Below are 10,356 nucleotides of genomic sequence, written 5' to 3'. Positions count from 1 at the left end.
TCATCAAGTTATGTTCGCTGGTTTTCAAGTTACAGCAGAATATCAGGGTAGTGCACATGGTTCTCTTATTCCAGGCCTGGAGAACTTTCAAAAGGTGCTGGAACTGTGAAATTAACTATGATGATTCCCAGATTGATACTCCAGGGGGTAACAGAGCCCTTTTTTTGAATTTTCTTGCTGAAAAGTTTTAGCAGACCATCAAATTTTGTGTTCGTGATTAGGATATTATTAATCAAATTTTGAATAAATATAATAAATAACACACACAATATATTGAAAAAATGGGCTTGTCACCCCTTTAGAAATTTATTCATGTACATAATAAAAAAAGACTTATGGAAATCCAATGAGTGGTTCCAGAGATATGGCTGGAATAAGCAGCCTCACTAGCCAAAAAAGTCATTTTGAAAAAACGGCGTTTGAAAGTTTTGAGCACATAGGCAGTTCTAAAATGAACCTGCAGCGTAACTGGAGGTGTCCTTTGGCACTCTCTTTCTTTGCCGCCTTTCCATCTTCTCTAGGGATCGCTTCTTAGCCTTTTTCAAGCGCAGAGAATTTTTCTCGGCTGCCCGTTGAATGGCCAGGTGGCCAGGTGTTAGCCCCACTGATGAAGCTAGCTCTTGGGTGGCCCTGTAGCAGCCACCATTGTATCTTAGCACTGCATCATGCAGTGCTGTCTCCACAGCACTCAGTGACGCATGCTGCTCTTTGGGCATGAGGGACCACAGCACAGAGTGAAAGGACTCTGATGCATTCTGCGTCTTTGCTCCCAGGCAGCGTTGCAGAAGGGAAGCCTGTGAGAGCCTCTCATAAATGGGTAGAAGTGCATCTGCAACATAGCGTGGCAGCTTGTACGAATGCTTCGGAGGTGGAACACCGGTAATCTTGCTGGCATTGTGACGACACCAGGAGTCTGCACCCTCTGGGCACAAGTCGTGGTGCGGCTCCTCATCCGTCGACGTCACATGGTGGTACGATGCCATCACTGCCCGCCGCATTGCAGCCACATCATCGGAATTGTTCCGTAGGGCCCAGCCATAATAATCGGTCAACTTGTCGATGAGGGCCTTTGTCAGCCTGCCCTTCCCTCCCAAAGCCTTGTCACTTTTCTGCACAAGGTTGCGAAGTGCAGTCCCCATCCTCTTCTGAACGTGGTTCAGGCATTCCTCTTTTGAAATGGGGACCAGTCCATAAACATTTTCTTGTACAAGGGCAGAGAAGGTGGCACTATCTCCATCAGACACGAGCGTTGTGTAACGGAGGTTGTGCTTCGACAGTGAGCGTGAAAAGAGGATGATAGCTGCCTCAACCTCCATTCTCCCTGATTTAGAGTCGGTGTTTTTCTGGCACACATGATTCTTCAGCCAGCATGCATAGTCTGCGTCTCCAGGCTTTGGCCCTACTTGGCAACCAAGGCACTGATTAGACAGAACAACGGCGTCCAAGATAAGGCCCGTATGGTATTCGATAATTGCCCCGACTCCAATATGGGATGTGTGCCCACGCTTGTGCCATGTTCCATCATAACAAACTGTTATATCCCTGCTGAAATATTGATCCATTTCATTGTAAGTGGCTTTTACAGCAGAAGCAGATTCTGCATAGAAATTTTCTATGCATTGTGTCTGCGGTTCCCTGAATTTCTTCAGGTGCTTCTGAAAGGTCTTGTGATGGAGGCCACGATGGGACACGTTCATCGCTGCCCAAAAGTCGTTGAGAGCTGTGTGTCCCTTGCCTATTTGTTTTGTTGCCATAATGGCTCTTACATTCACATCAAAGGCCTTTGTGTCATCCTGACGAGATGAACTCCATGAGCTTGAAACTACTCCACAATGCAAGCATACTAGCTCAAGCTTTGTAGCAAGTCCAAGTTGGGTGCCTCCTCGTACCTTCATTCCAATCGCGGTGCACCGGTGGCACGGGGTCCGAGATAGCAGGTCATCTAGGGCATCCATTTGCACAAGGAAAAATTTTTCGCCTTCACTTGTAGCGGTGGCAGCTTCATGATCGCACTCCATTGCCTCAAATTTCCGCTCCGTCGCTGGCATAGCGCCAAGTTCTTTTTGCACAGCAGCGCGTTGTTGATCCGCCGCCTCTTTCTCCTCGCACGTCAGGAAACTTGTTCGCAAATGCACAGTTGACGACGCGATCGCTCTCGAGGCCGATGAAAGAGAAGATGCGGAAGCCACTGTCGATGAGCACGAGACACCTGGCACACTTGTAACGACAAATTCTTGCACCGGCGGAGCAGGAGTCCCGTTGCTAGGCGCGTCGATGCGACCACTCTCTTGCGTAGATGAAGCAGAAGCTGCCCCACAGGTACCGTCGGCGCGATCACCGTCGGCGCAAGTGCGAGCGGAGAGCCTCGCAGCGCGGACAAGCTTCATAGCTCGCTTCCTTGCACCGAACGATTGTAGCGTCTTCTTTTTCGTTGGGCGCATCGTGAGCGAACACAACAACGGTCTCGTATAGACGGTTGAAAATCGTCTCGAAGACAGTTGAAACGTGGAGAGTATGCGAACGGCTGCAACGATACACGGAAGCGAGCGGAACACAAAGACGCCGGACGGAGGAGCAGCAGACGAGCGGCCTCATCGGCTGCATTATGCGCAAGAGCGCTACGTCATCGCGCACAGCAGCCAATGGCAGTCGCGGGCTCCCTCGCGTCCTTGGGGAGCGCACGCTTCGCCCAATCCCAGCTGCGCGCCTCAGCCGCGGGAAACTTGAAAGCTCTCGCGAGCCCTCCAATCATGAGTGGCTTGCTCCTCTCCTGTGCTGCCGCCGGCAACGCAGGTGGCGGGGAAAGAAAGAGCAAGAATTCACAAACAAACCAACACCAAAATGGCGGCGCTCTGTCGAGCGGTCGAGAAACTGCGATCACGCCAAGTTGGGGTATTTTGAGCGCTCGCGCGCCGCTCGAGGGCTGCCGTGGCATGTTCTAAACTTTATTTCAAATGGTTTTGCGATGAATTAGACGTTGATATTTACAGAAAAGGTAGTTTATGACACATACTGCCCGAATATGTGGTTTGCCAAAAATCGACTTTTTCGCGATTTTTCCGTTTTCAAAGGCCGCGTCCCCCCTTAAGAACATAGCGGAAGCAACGAGTTATGAAATACAGCTGAAGTCTCCAATAGAAAACTACCACACAACAATCCCAAACATAACAGAATTGAAGATTGTCAATGAGCATTTATTGCAGCGTTACAAAATGAAACTTCAAAAATCACACATTTTGAAAATTAACACACATTTCCATCTTTGGGAGCAAAGCAAGAAATAGATACATAATTTAACAAACAGTCACATTTTCGTGCGAAAAACAAAAAGTACACACGAGCACAAAACATTTTACACTCCAAAAAAGTATGCACGACGGTGCGTGTACAAGGCTAGGTCACTTTGCTGAACTGCAGACGTTTTTATTGACATCGCCTCATTTTCAGAAGTTATTGTTTTTGCCTCTGAGTGCTCCTCTCCAGGTTCTTTGCTTTTGTAAAAAAGTGTAATCGGGTCAGGGCATAGAACTTAATTATGTTCCTCGTGACATTCCTTCCGTGTTCGCTGCACCCAACTTCTTTCAGCTGAGCTCCATGCAAAAAATGCAAAAAGTCCATCATGCTTCCAGCATGAAGCTCATTTCTGCTGGAGAACACAGTAAAGGTGTTTTTAAGATTCCCAACGAGCTCCTTGACCGGCTTGGAAGGGTAAATTAACCCAGCATGATCAAATTCTCGCGTAAAAGAAGCATTATTATTCCACTCTGCTTGCACAGGCAAAATACAAAGAGAAGAAGCGCATTCAAGGCATGAAGACCTTCTGAGGGATTTTCTCACAACATAGCCTGCTATGTAAAATACAAGGCGGCTGTCACTGTGCTTTTCAATGCAGCTTTTGTGATCAAGCAGCCCTTGTGTTCGCAAGACATATTCTGCACGCTCTAAGTTGCCATCATCCAAAATCTCGTCAATTACTGCTGATATGTAGGCTGACTTTTCTCTACCAAGGTCAGATGGCCCCAAAAGTGCTGTGACATTTTTTTCGGGAGAGTTCCCATTCTTAAGGGACCGTGCTAGGTTGCAGAATGACAGACTGTTGATTATTATCAAGAAATGCTCTGGTGATGGGTGGTCATTGCATCCGAAAGACTGCCTTACAATGCCGAACACATTTTCCATTTTGTCTTGCCTTAAATTTGCCGTTAAGAGATATTTGAAACCAAGAGAGCTACTCAAGTAGCAAAGAAGTGACAGCGTGCTTTTCAAAGTCACACGCAGCCCACAGGCAGTTCCTGGACTCAAAATCCCGCTAACATGCTCAGCAGCGTGTTGTTCCCACTCAGCCAGGAATTCAATGATATTGTCGAGAAACTGCGCACTCGGCGAGTTTGGTCGGAGGCCTATCGATGGTGTTCTATATGTCATGACAAAAATCAGCTTCTCCATGAGCTTTACAAGCTCTTCCGTAGGTTGGACTGTTCGGAATGTTTTGTTCAAGTGTTCATTATAGAAAAAAAGCCCCTTAAGGACTTCTTCACTGAACAACTGAAAAGCTAAGTTCACCCGCATTTTCTCAAAAGAATTTGGCTGAACGTGAGACTTGGTAATGCGTGGCATAAATTTCAGGGTTAGAGAATTCTGGTCCTTTTTCCAGGCTTCCTTAATTACATCGGCATGGGCATGACCAGTTGGAATTTGAAGACCTTTTGACACGAAAGCATTTCGCACACATTTGACCGAATAAGGAAAGTCGGAGATAAAATGCAGGCTTCTTGTTGCGTCCACTGGATGGGGAACTTTGCACTCTATTTCTTTGATGGATGCTGCAGAGGTAAGAGAATTTTGTTACTTAGGACAACTGAGCAGGCTCAACGGGATTAAATACAAGTGTCGTGATAAAAATTGGCCTATCTTTGATCCCAAACAGTTTCCATAAACTGCGATTCCAAGGAGCCCCATCACTGGTCCAGTAGTCGACGAAAAGGCCAGACTTCTCAGCCAGAATTGAGGCCTCCAGAAGAATTTTCGAAAGAATGTTCGCCTTCACGTTTTCCTTGGAAGAGAATACCTCTAGGATCTGGGTCCAGTTCCCTGGAAAAGGAAATAAAAGGGCTTTGTTAAGTGCAACAACTTTGCAAAGAGAACAATTTAGTTCCAAAGTATAAAGTGTCAAAACGTGAAAAAGATTATACTATCATCACATGCTCTACAGAGAACTCACCCTGGAAAGGCTGAAACATGATGGCAAGGCCGTGGTAACTTACTGTAGTCTCGTTGCTTTCAGTAAATGGGCCGAGGTCCACAAAGCCGCTCAGTTCTACAGAGGTCTTGACACTGATGTTCTCTGGGAGTTTTATTTCGTCGAACACAAGACCACTATGGCAGCTGTGTGTACCCATGCCTTCAGTCTTCTTCAGTGCCTCGAAAACGCTGGCATTAAAGCCAAACGAACTCTTAAAGCCGGCCATGTGTCGGTCTAAACAGGACTTGCTGGGCAGAGCCAGTATCTCATGCCTCCGCACGTGCTCGTAAAGCTTGGGGCTCTTTATGCACATGAGTATACACTCCAAAACCCAGAGTTGGTCGTACACCATGCCCCTGGTCGACTTTCTGGAGGCAGCATCAAAGCATGCTTTCACAGCAAGGCGTTGTTTGGGAAGCAGACCTTCGATCCTCTCATCCAAGGTTGAACTAGCGATATTCTGGTTCATTATCCTAAGATCTTCCAGGCTTCTGCGTGCCTTTGTCAGCTTTCTTTTCGTTCGGAACAACTCGAGCGACTTTCTGGCCAACCGCTGTTGTTGAAGTTCGTGCTGCGTTTCTTCTTCAGCCTGTACATGTGATTCTGCACCAGCTTCCGAGTGTATTTATAGCGCAAACAGGGTTTCCCGTCGGGGCTGGTCACCAGGCAGTTCTTTGCGAAGTGGGCTGCACCAAACTTCATGCACTGGCCACTTGCTACTGGCTCAATGCCACATCCTAGGCAAAGTTTCAGTCCATCGGCCTTCTTCAGCGCCTCCGCAGCGTCACACTCGTTATTTACGGGCAGTTCGTCTGTCTTAATGCCGCGGCAGAACATGGTGCAAAGAAATGAGTTTTCCTGCGCCGCAGTGGCTTCTGTGCACGCTGAAATCGTAACGTGTTTCATAACACGCAAGTCGCCGGGTTCTGAGCTTGTGTGCCAGGCGAAACAGAGGGCTGTAGGCTCACTTGGCAAGACAACCTTGCTGCACAATGGGGACGGCAAAATGATGTTCCCAAGCAGCTTGGGTGGCTGCGGCGTTTCCTCCGGGCAGACATCCATCTCAACGACTACATCAACGTCGGTGTTGGAAACACTTCGTTTCGCCGGTGCGGCTTCGGTGTTATTGAAGTCTCTGGCTTTCCCTTTCTTCGGCACCTGCTTCGTGAAATACAAAAGAGCATCAGGAAATATAGTAAGGACGGCGTCCTCTGTAAGCGCTGGACGTTAACGGTCAATTGCACAGTTTCTCCATTGACTACGTGCGTAAACGTTTTCCGGATAAATCGTTCATCAAAGTGGCGCGAACAGACAACACAGGTGTTATCCAAAACTTTGTCCTCCCGTTTGATATTTCTTGCCCATTCCTTCAAGCGAGCCGGGTCGGTTGGAGCACGGAACGATACCTTTTGTGTTGACGACTTGTATCCACCTTTACAAAGCGGCACGAAACACGTTCTTGCCTTTTTAGATGGCATTATGGCACACAGGGAAGAAACAAGGAGCACGCCAACGACGCACGTGCTAACCACACCAAAGAAAGGTATACGTTTACGCGCCCTTGACTGCTGCGCGAGCCGCTGCTGACAGCGCGCCACCGACACCCAGCGCCACCACTCGGCCGCCGTTCCACTCATCCAAACTGCTTTCAGCGGTGCCGGGGTAAGAGACACCCGCTCCGGACACTAGGAAAGCCTTCTAGCCTCTATAATGGTGCTGATCTGAAGCAGGGCGTCAGAATCCGAGTTGGCCGTGGTGTCAACCGCCACCAGGTTGCGGCGGTGATTCACCCGAACCCGCTGGGTGGCTGGAAATCCCGCGAGAAAGGCCGCAATAGCGTCTTTCGACGCGGCTAGGAAATGAGGCTTGCGGCCAATGGGTCGGAAATTGACGGTCTGGCCGACTGAGTCTGCTGGAGGGCTCGTTGGAGCTTGGTTTAGAGGGGCGCGGACCGCGACTACAGCCTGTAAGGAGCTAGGGCATGGTGCCGTTTTTTTGCCCTGCTTTTGGGGCACCTTCCCCTTCTTCTTTCCACCCGCTTTCGGAAGGGAGGGGTCAATGGGCGCGCAGAGTGTTGCCTGGCCCGATACCTCGTGACAGGGAGAGGAGGGAAACTGAGCATTCCTCGGGCGAGAAGGAGATCGCTCCACTCGTGCCGGGCGCGGCTTCTTCGCTATGTGGCGCGCGCTTGTTCGATTGCGTAGGGAGCCTTCATGTGTGCGCGCCCCCTCTGTTCTTTAGGGAGGTGATTAGTTCGATCATAGTTGCTTATCATGGGTTTTGGTGGCCGCTATACACGGCGGGCCGCCGTGTTGGTTCTCAGCGGTCGCTAGTTTACACTGAAGGTAGCGTGGTTGTTTACAAGAATAGGTTGGTTTCTTTACGTAGCAAGTTCTGAAAGTGGGAGAATTGTTCTCTGAGGTTATGCGCCATTATCTGGAATAGGAAGACTGTGTTTGTTGACTCGAGTTCGTGTAATATACTTTGAAAACAGTTCGTTTCTCGCAGTACACCCCCTGCATTGGGTGAGTGGGGGCGATTTTATAGGGGCCTATATTTGCAATGCGGCAAACCTTGCTGTGGAGGTGAACGTAACTAAAAGTCTGCGCGGCATTCTTGAAGCAAAAGTCACCTTGTCGCTGCAGGCAGTTCAAAGATGTTCTGGTGCAGGGCAGGAGTCCATGAGATATTTTTTGATGGTGCCTGTGACCACGGGAAATGCGGATGAAACAATCGCGTAGTTCACGATATTCTCTCCACGCCAAATAACTTCGGCACCCTGTTTGTCACGCCCTATATATTGCTTCTATGCGTAATAAAATTCCTGCAGGAAGTTTACTTCCTGCGTGCAAATCTATACAATGGACTGTTTAGAGACCTTACAGGTATTTAGCACTGGCGAAAATGAGAGCACTCAGTAATATCGCACCTACCCCTCTCCCCCCTCCCTTCTCAGCCAACAAGCCAGTAAATTAGGCTTGACAGAAGACAGACACGGGAGCAACGAGAAACGATTTAATAGTAATGATAACAACATAACAACTTTAGCGATTGAAACAAGCAGCAATGTGCACGAATATAGATCAGAGCAAAGAAAACATTAACATAAAAAGAGGCACACAAAAATGGTCAAATGTCATATTGTGGCATCAACTTTCCCCCCTTTATTTCGACATGTGCCTTCACGTTTTGATACGTGCCAGGTGGTCTAAATTTTCGGAGCCCTTCACTACGGCGTCTCTCATAATCATATAGTGGTTTTGGGACGTTAAACCCCACATATCAATCATGTAATCATACGAAGCATGTTTAACAAGTTTTGGTAAGTGAAGGTCCAGTATTTATTTTTCTATTCTTGTTTTAAGTACGCAGCGTAACGGTAATGCGAAAGTCTGTGTGAATATTTGTAAACTAAGGTAGGGTTGACCTCTTGAAGAAAATTTGAATAACTCACCATTCGTTGTCCGAAAGGTATACTCGTCGTACTCCGATGTGAACTCGTCTTCGTCTATATGGTGCTGCTTCAATTCGAACACCGTTAAGAACTTCTTATCGTACTCATCGCAGTCGATTTCTCGCTCAGCATTGTTCATCTTACGCACGTTTCTTACGTGCCTGTGCATGTTGCTTGAGGTGAAAAAGGGTTTATCGCAGTACATACACTCGAACTTGGCCATTGCAAGACGAGTCTGGAAAAAATGAAATAAATTTCATACAAACGCCGCACACAAACTGGTTTGAATGCGCTTTCTGGTAAATTGCGCGGGAACACCAAAGCTGACGTCACTGCTTCAGTTTCCTTTCGGTTTCAACATTTGAGACATGTTAAAGCCAACTTCGGCTATTTTCATAACCATGTCAAAATAATGGTGTTTCCATGTTCTTGAGACACTCTTGTCACGAGCCCAATAGCTGAAATGCTCAGGAAAATTTGAAAAAAATTTTGGATAAGCAAGAAGAAGCTATACTGAAACCGAAACCTAACCGAGTGCACTGTCTATGCGCAAAGCACTATTTGGTTAGAGTGTGCTAGAAGTGTTGAGGGGCGTGACCGCACCCCGACGCCTGATGCCTTCCGCGTTGCCTGTAGCCGCGGCGCTGCAGTCGAATAGCACTGATAGAGCCGCGTGCTGCGTGCAGAAACTGCTATGCGCTCCGGCGATCAGAGCAAAGAAAAACATTACATAAAAAGAGGCACACAGAAATGGTCAAATGTCATATTGTGGTATCAACTTTCCCCCCTTTATTTCGACATATGCCTTCACGTTTTGATACGTAAGGTAAGTTGCTTGTTTCAGTGAATATATATTTACATAGAAAATCCGAGGTTGATTACCCTATAAAACACATAATAATCGGTGCATGCATACGTTATCACGTACTAAGCTTAGCACATTTCCTGCACAAGGACAGCTCATCAAAAAGAACAAATGAAGTCAGCTACAGGAATGTTTATTTTCATAGTAACAGACAGATGTCAACACAATATGCTCACAGAAATGCGTTCTTTTTTCATAAGCAGTAATATTTAAATTGGATTGGGGCCTTTTAAAAAGCTGCTACTCAAGGTTCACTCCAGCACACGTCTTACTTGACTGACCATTCACCCTTTGTGCCTGTTTTTGCCTAAGATGAATGTTTAGCGTTGTTAGGACATACTTTTCCAGCCGTGACTTTTCTACCTGTGCACGATGGATTTCGCAGGTCTCCAGGCGCACAGTTGCTGATCTGCGCAATGCACTCAAAATGCTCGCGCTTTGGGTCTCAGCGCAAAACGCCGAAATTCCGTCTTCGTCGGCAAAGGTCTTTGTTCCTCGCATTCAGTGAGGACTTCCATGACAGCCCGGCTAGGCTGAATGAGCTTTCGAACGCCCTGAGCGTATTCTTTAAGCTTATCGAGAGTGCTGTATTTATTGTCATTTCCTACCAATGCCGCTTTGCAGTCCTTGCACTCGTCAATAGATTTCAATATGGACTTCAGTAGAAAACCTCCTACATATGCAAGAATGTCACGTTCCACTGCAGTGGTTGCATACAGAAGAACGTTTTGGAGCTCTTCTGCTTCCTCGTTCTCCCCAATTTCTTGCGCAACTTGTGCCTTGAAACTGGGGTCC

General features: G+C 47.5%; 1 protein-coding gene and 1 pseudogene across 1 annotated transcript; both read right to left on the bottom strand.

Moving 5' to 3' along the window:
* Positions 1–273: 273 nt before the first annotated feature.
* LOC142765273 (uncharacterized) lies at positions 274–2,585 on the bottom strand. Its single transcript, XM_075866008.1, has one exon. It carries the CDS (start codon positions 2,439–2,441, stop codon positions 447–449), a length of 1,995 nt encoding a protein of 664 aa, XP_075722123.1. The 5' UTR covers positions 2,442–2,585; the 3' UTR covers positions 274–446.
* Positions 2,586–4,849: 2,264 nt separating this feature from the next.
* Positions 4,850–6,720, bottom strand: LOC142765855 (uncharacterized; annotated as a pseudogene).
* Between the last annotated feature and the right edge of the window lie 3,636 nt (positions 6,721–10,356).

This window comes from Rhipicephalus microplus, chromosome 6, assembly GCF_043290135.1.
Source record: "Rhipicephalus microplus isolate Deutch F79 chromosome 6, USDA_Rmic, whole genome shotgun sequence".
Lineage (NCBI taxonomy): Eukaryota > Metazoa > Arthropoda > Arachnida > Ixodida > Ixodidae > Rhipicephalus > Rhipicephalus microplus.
This window is presented reverse-complemented; position numbering and strand designations above follow the sequence as displayed.

Bases quoted from the DNA above. Each gene is read 5' to 3' on its own strand.
- LOC142765273 (XM_075866008.1), bottom strand. From the start codon at position 2,441: ATGCGCCCAACGAAAAAGAAGACGCTACAATCGTTCGGTGCAAGGAAG.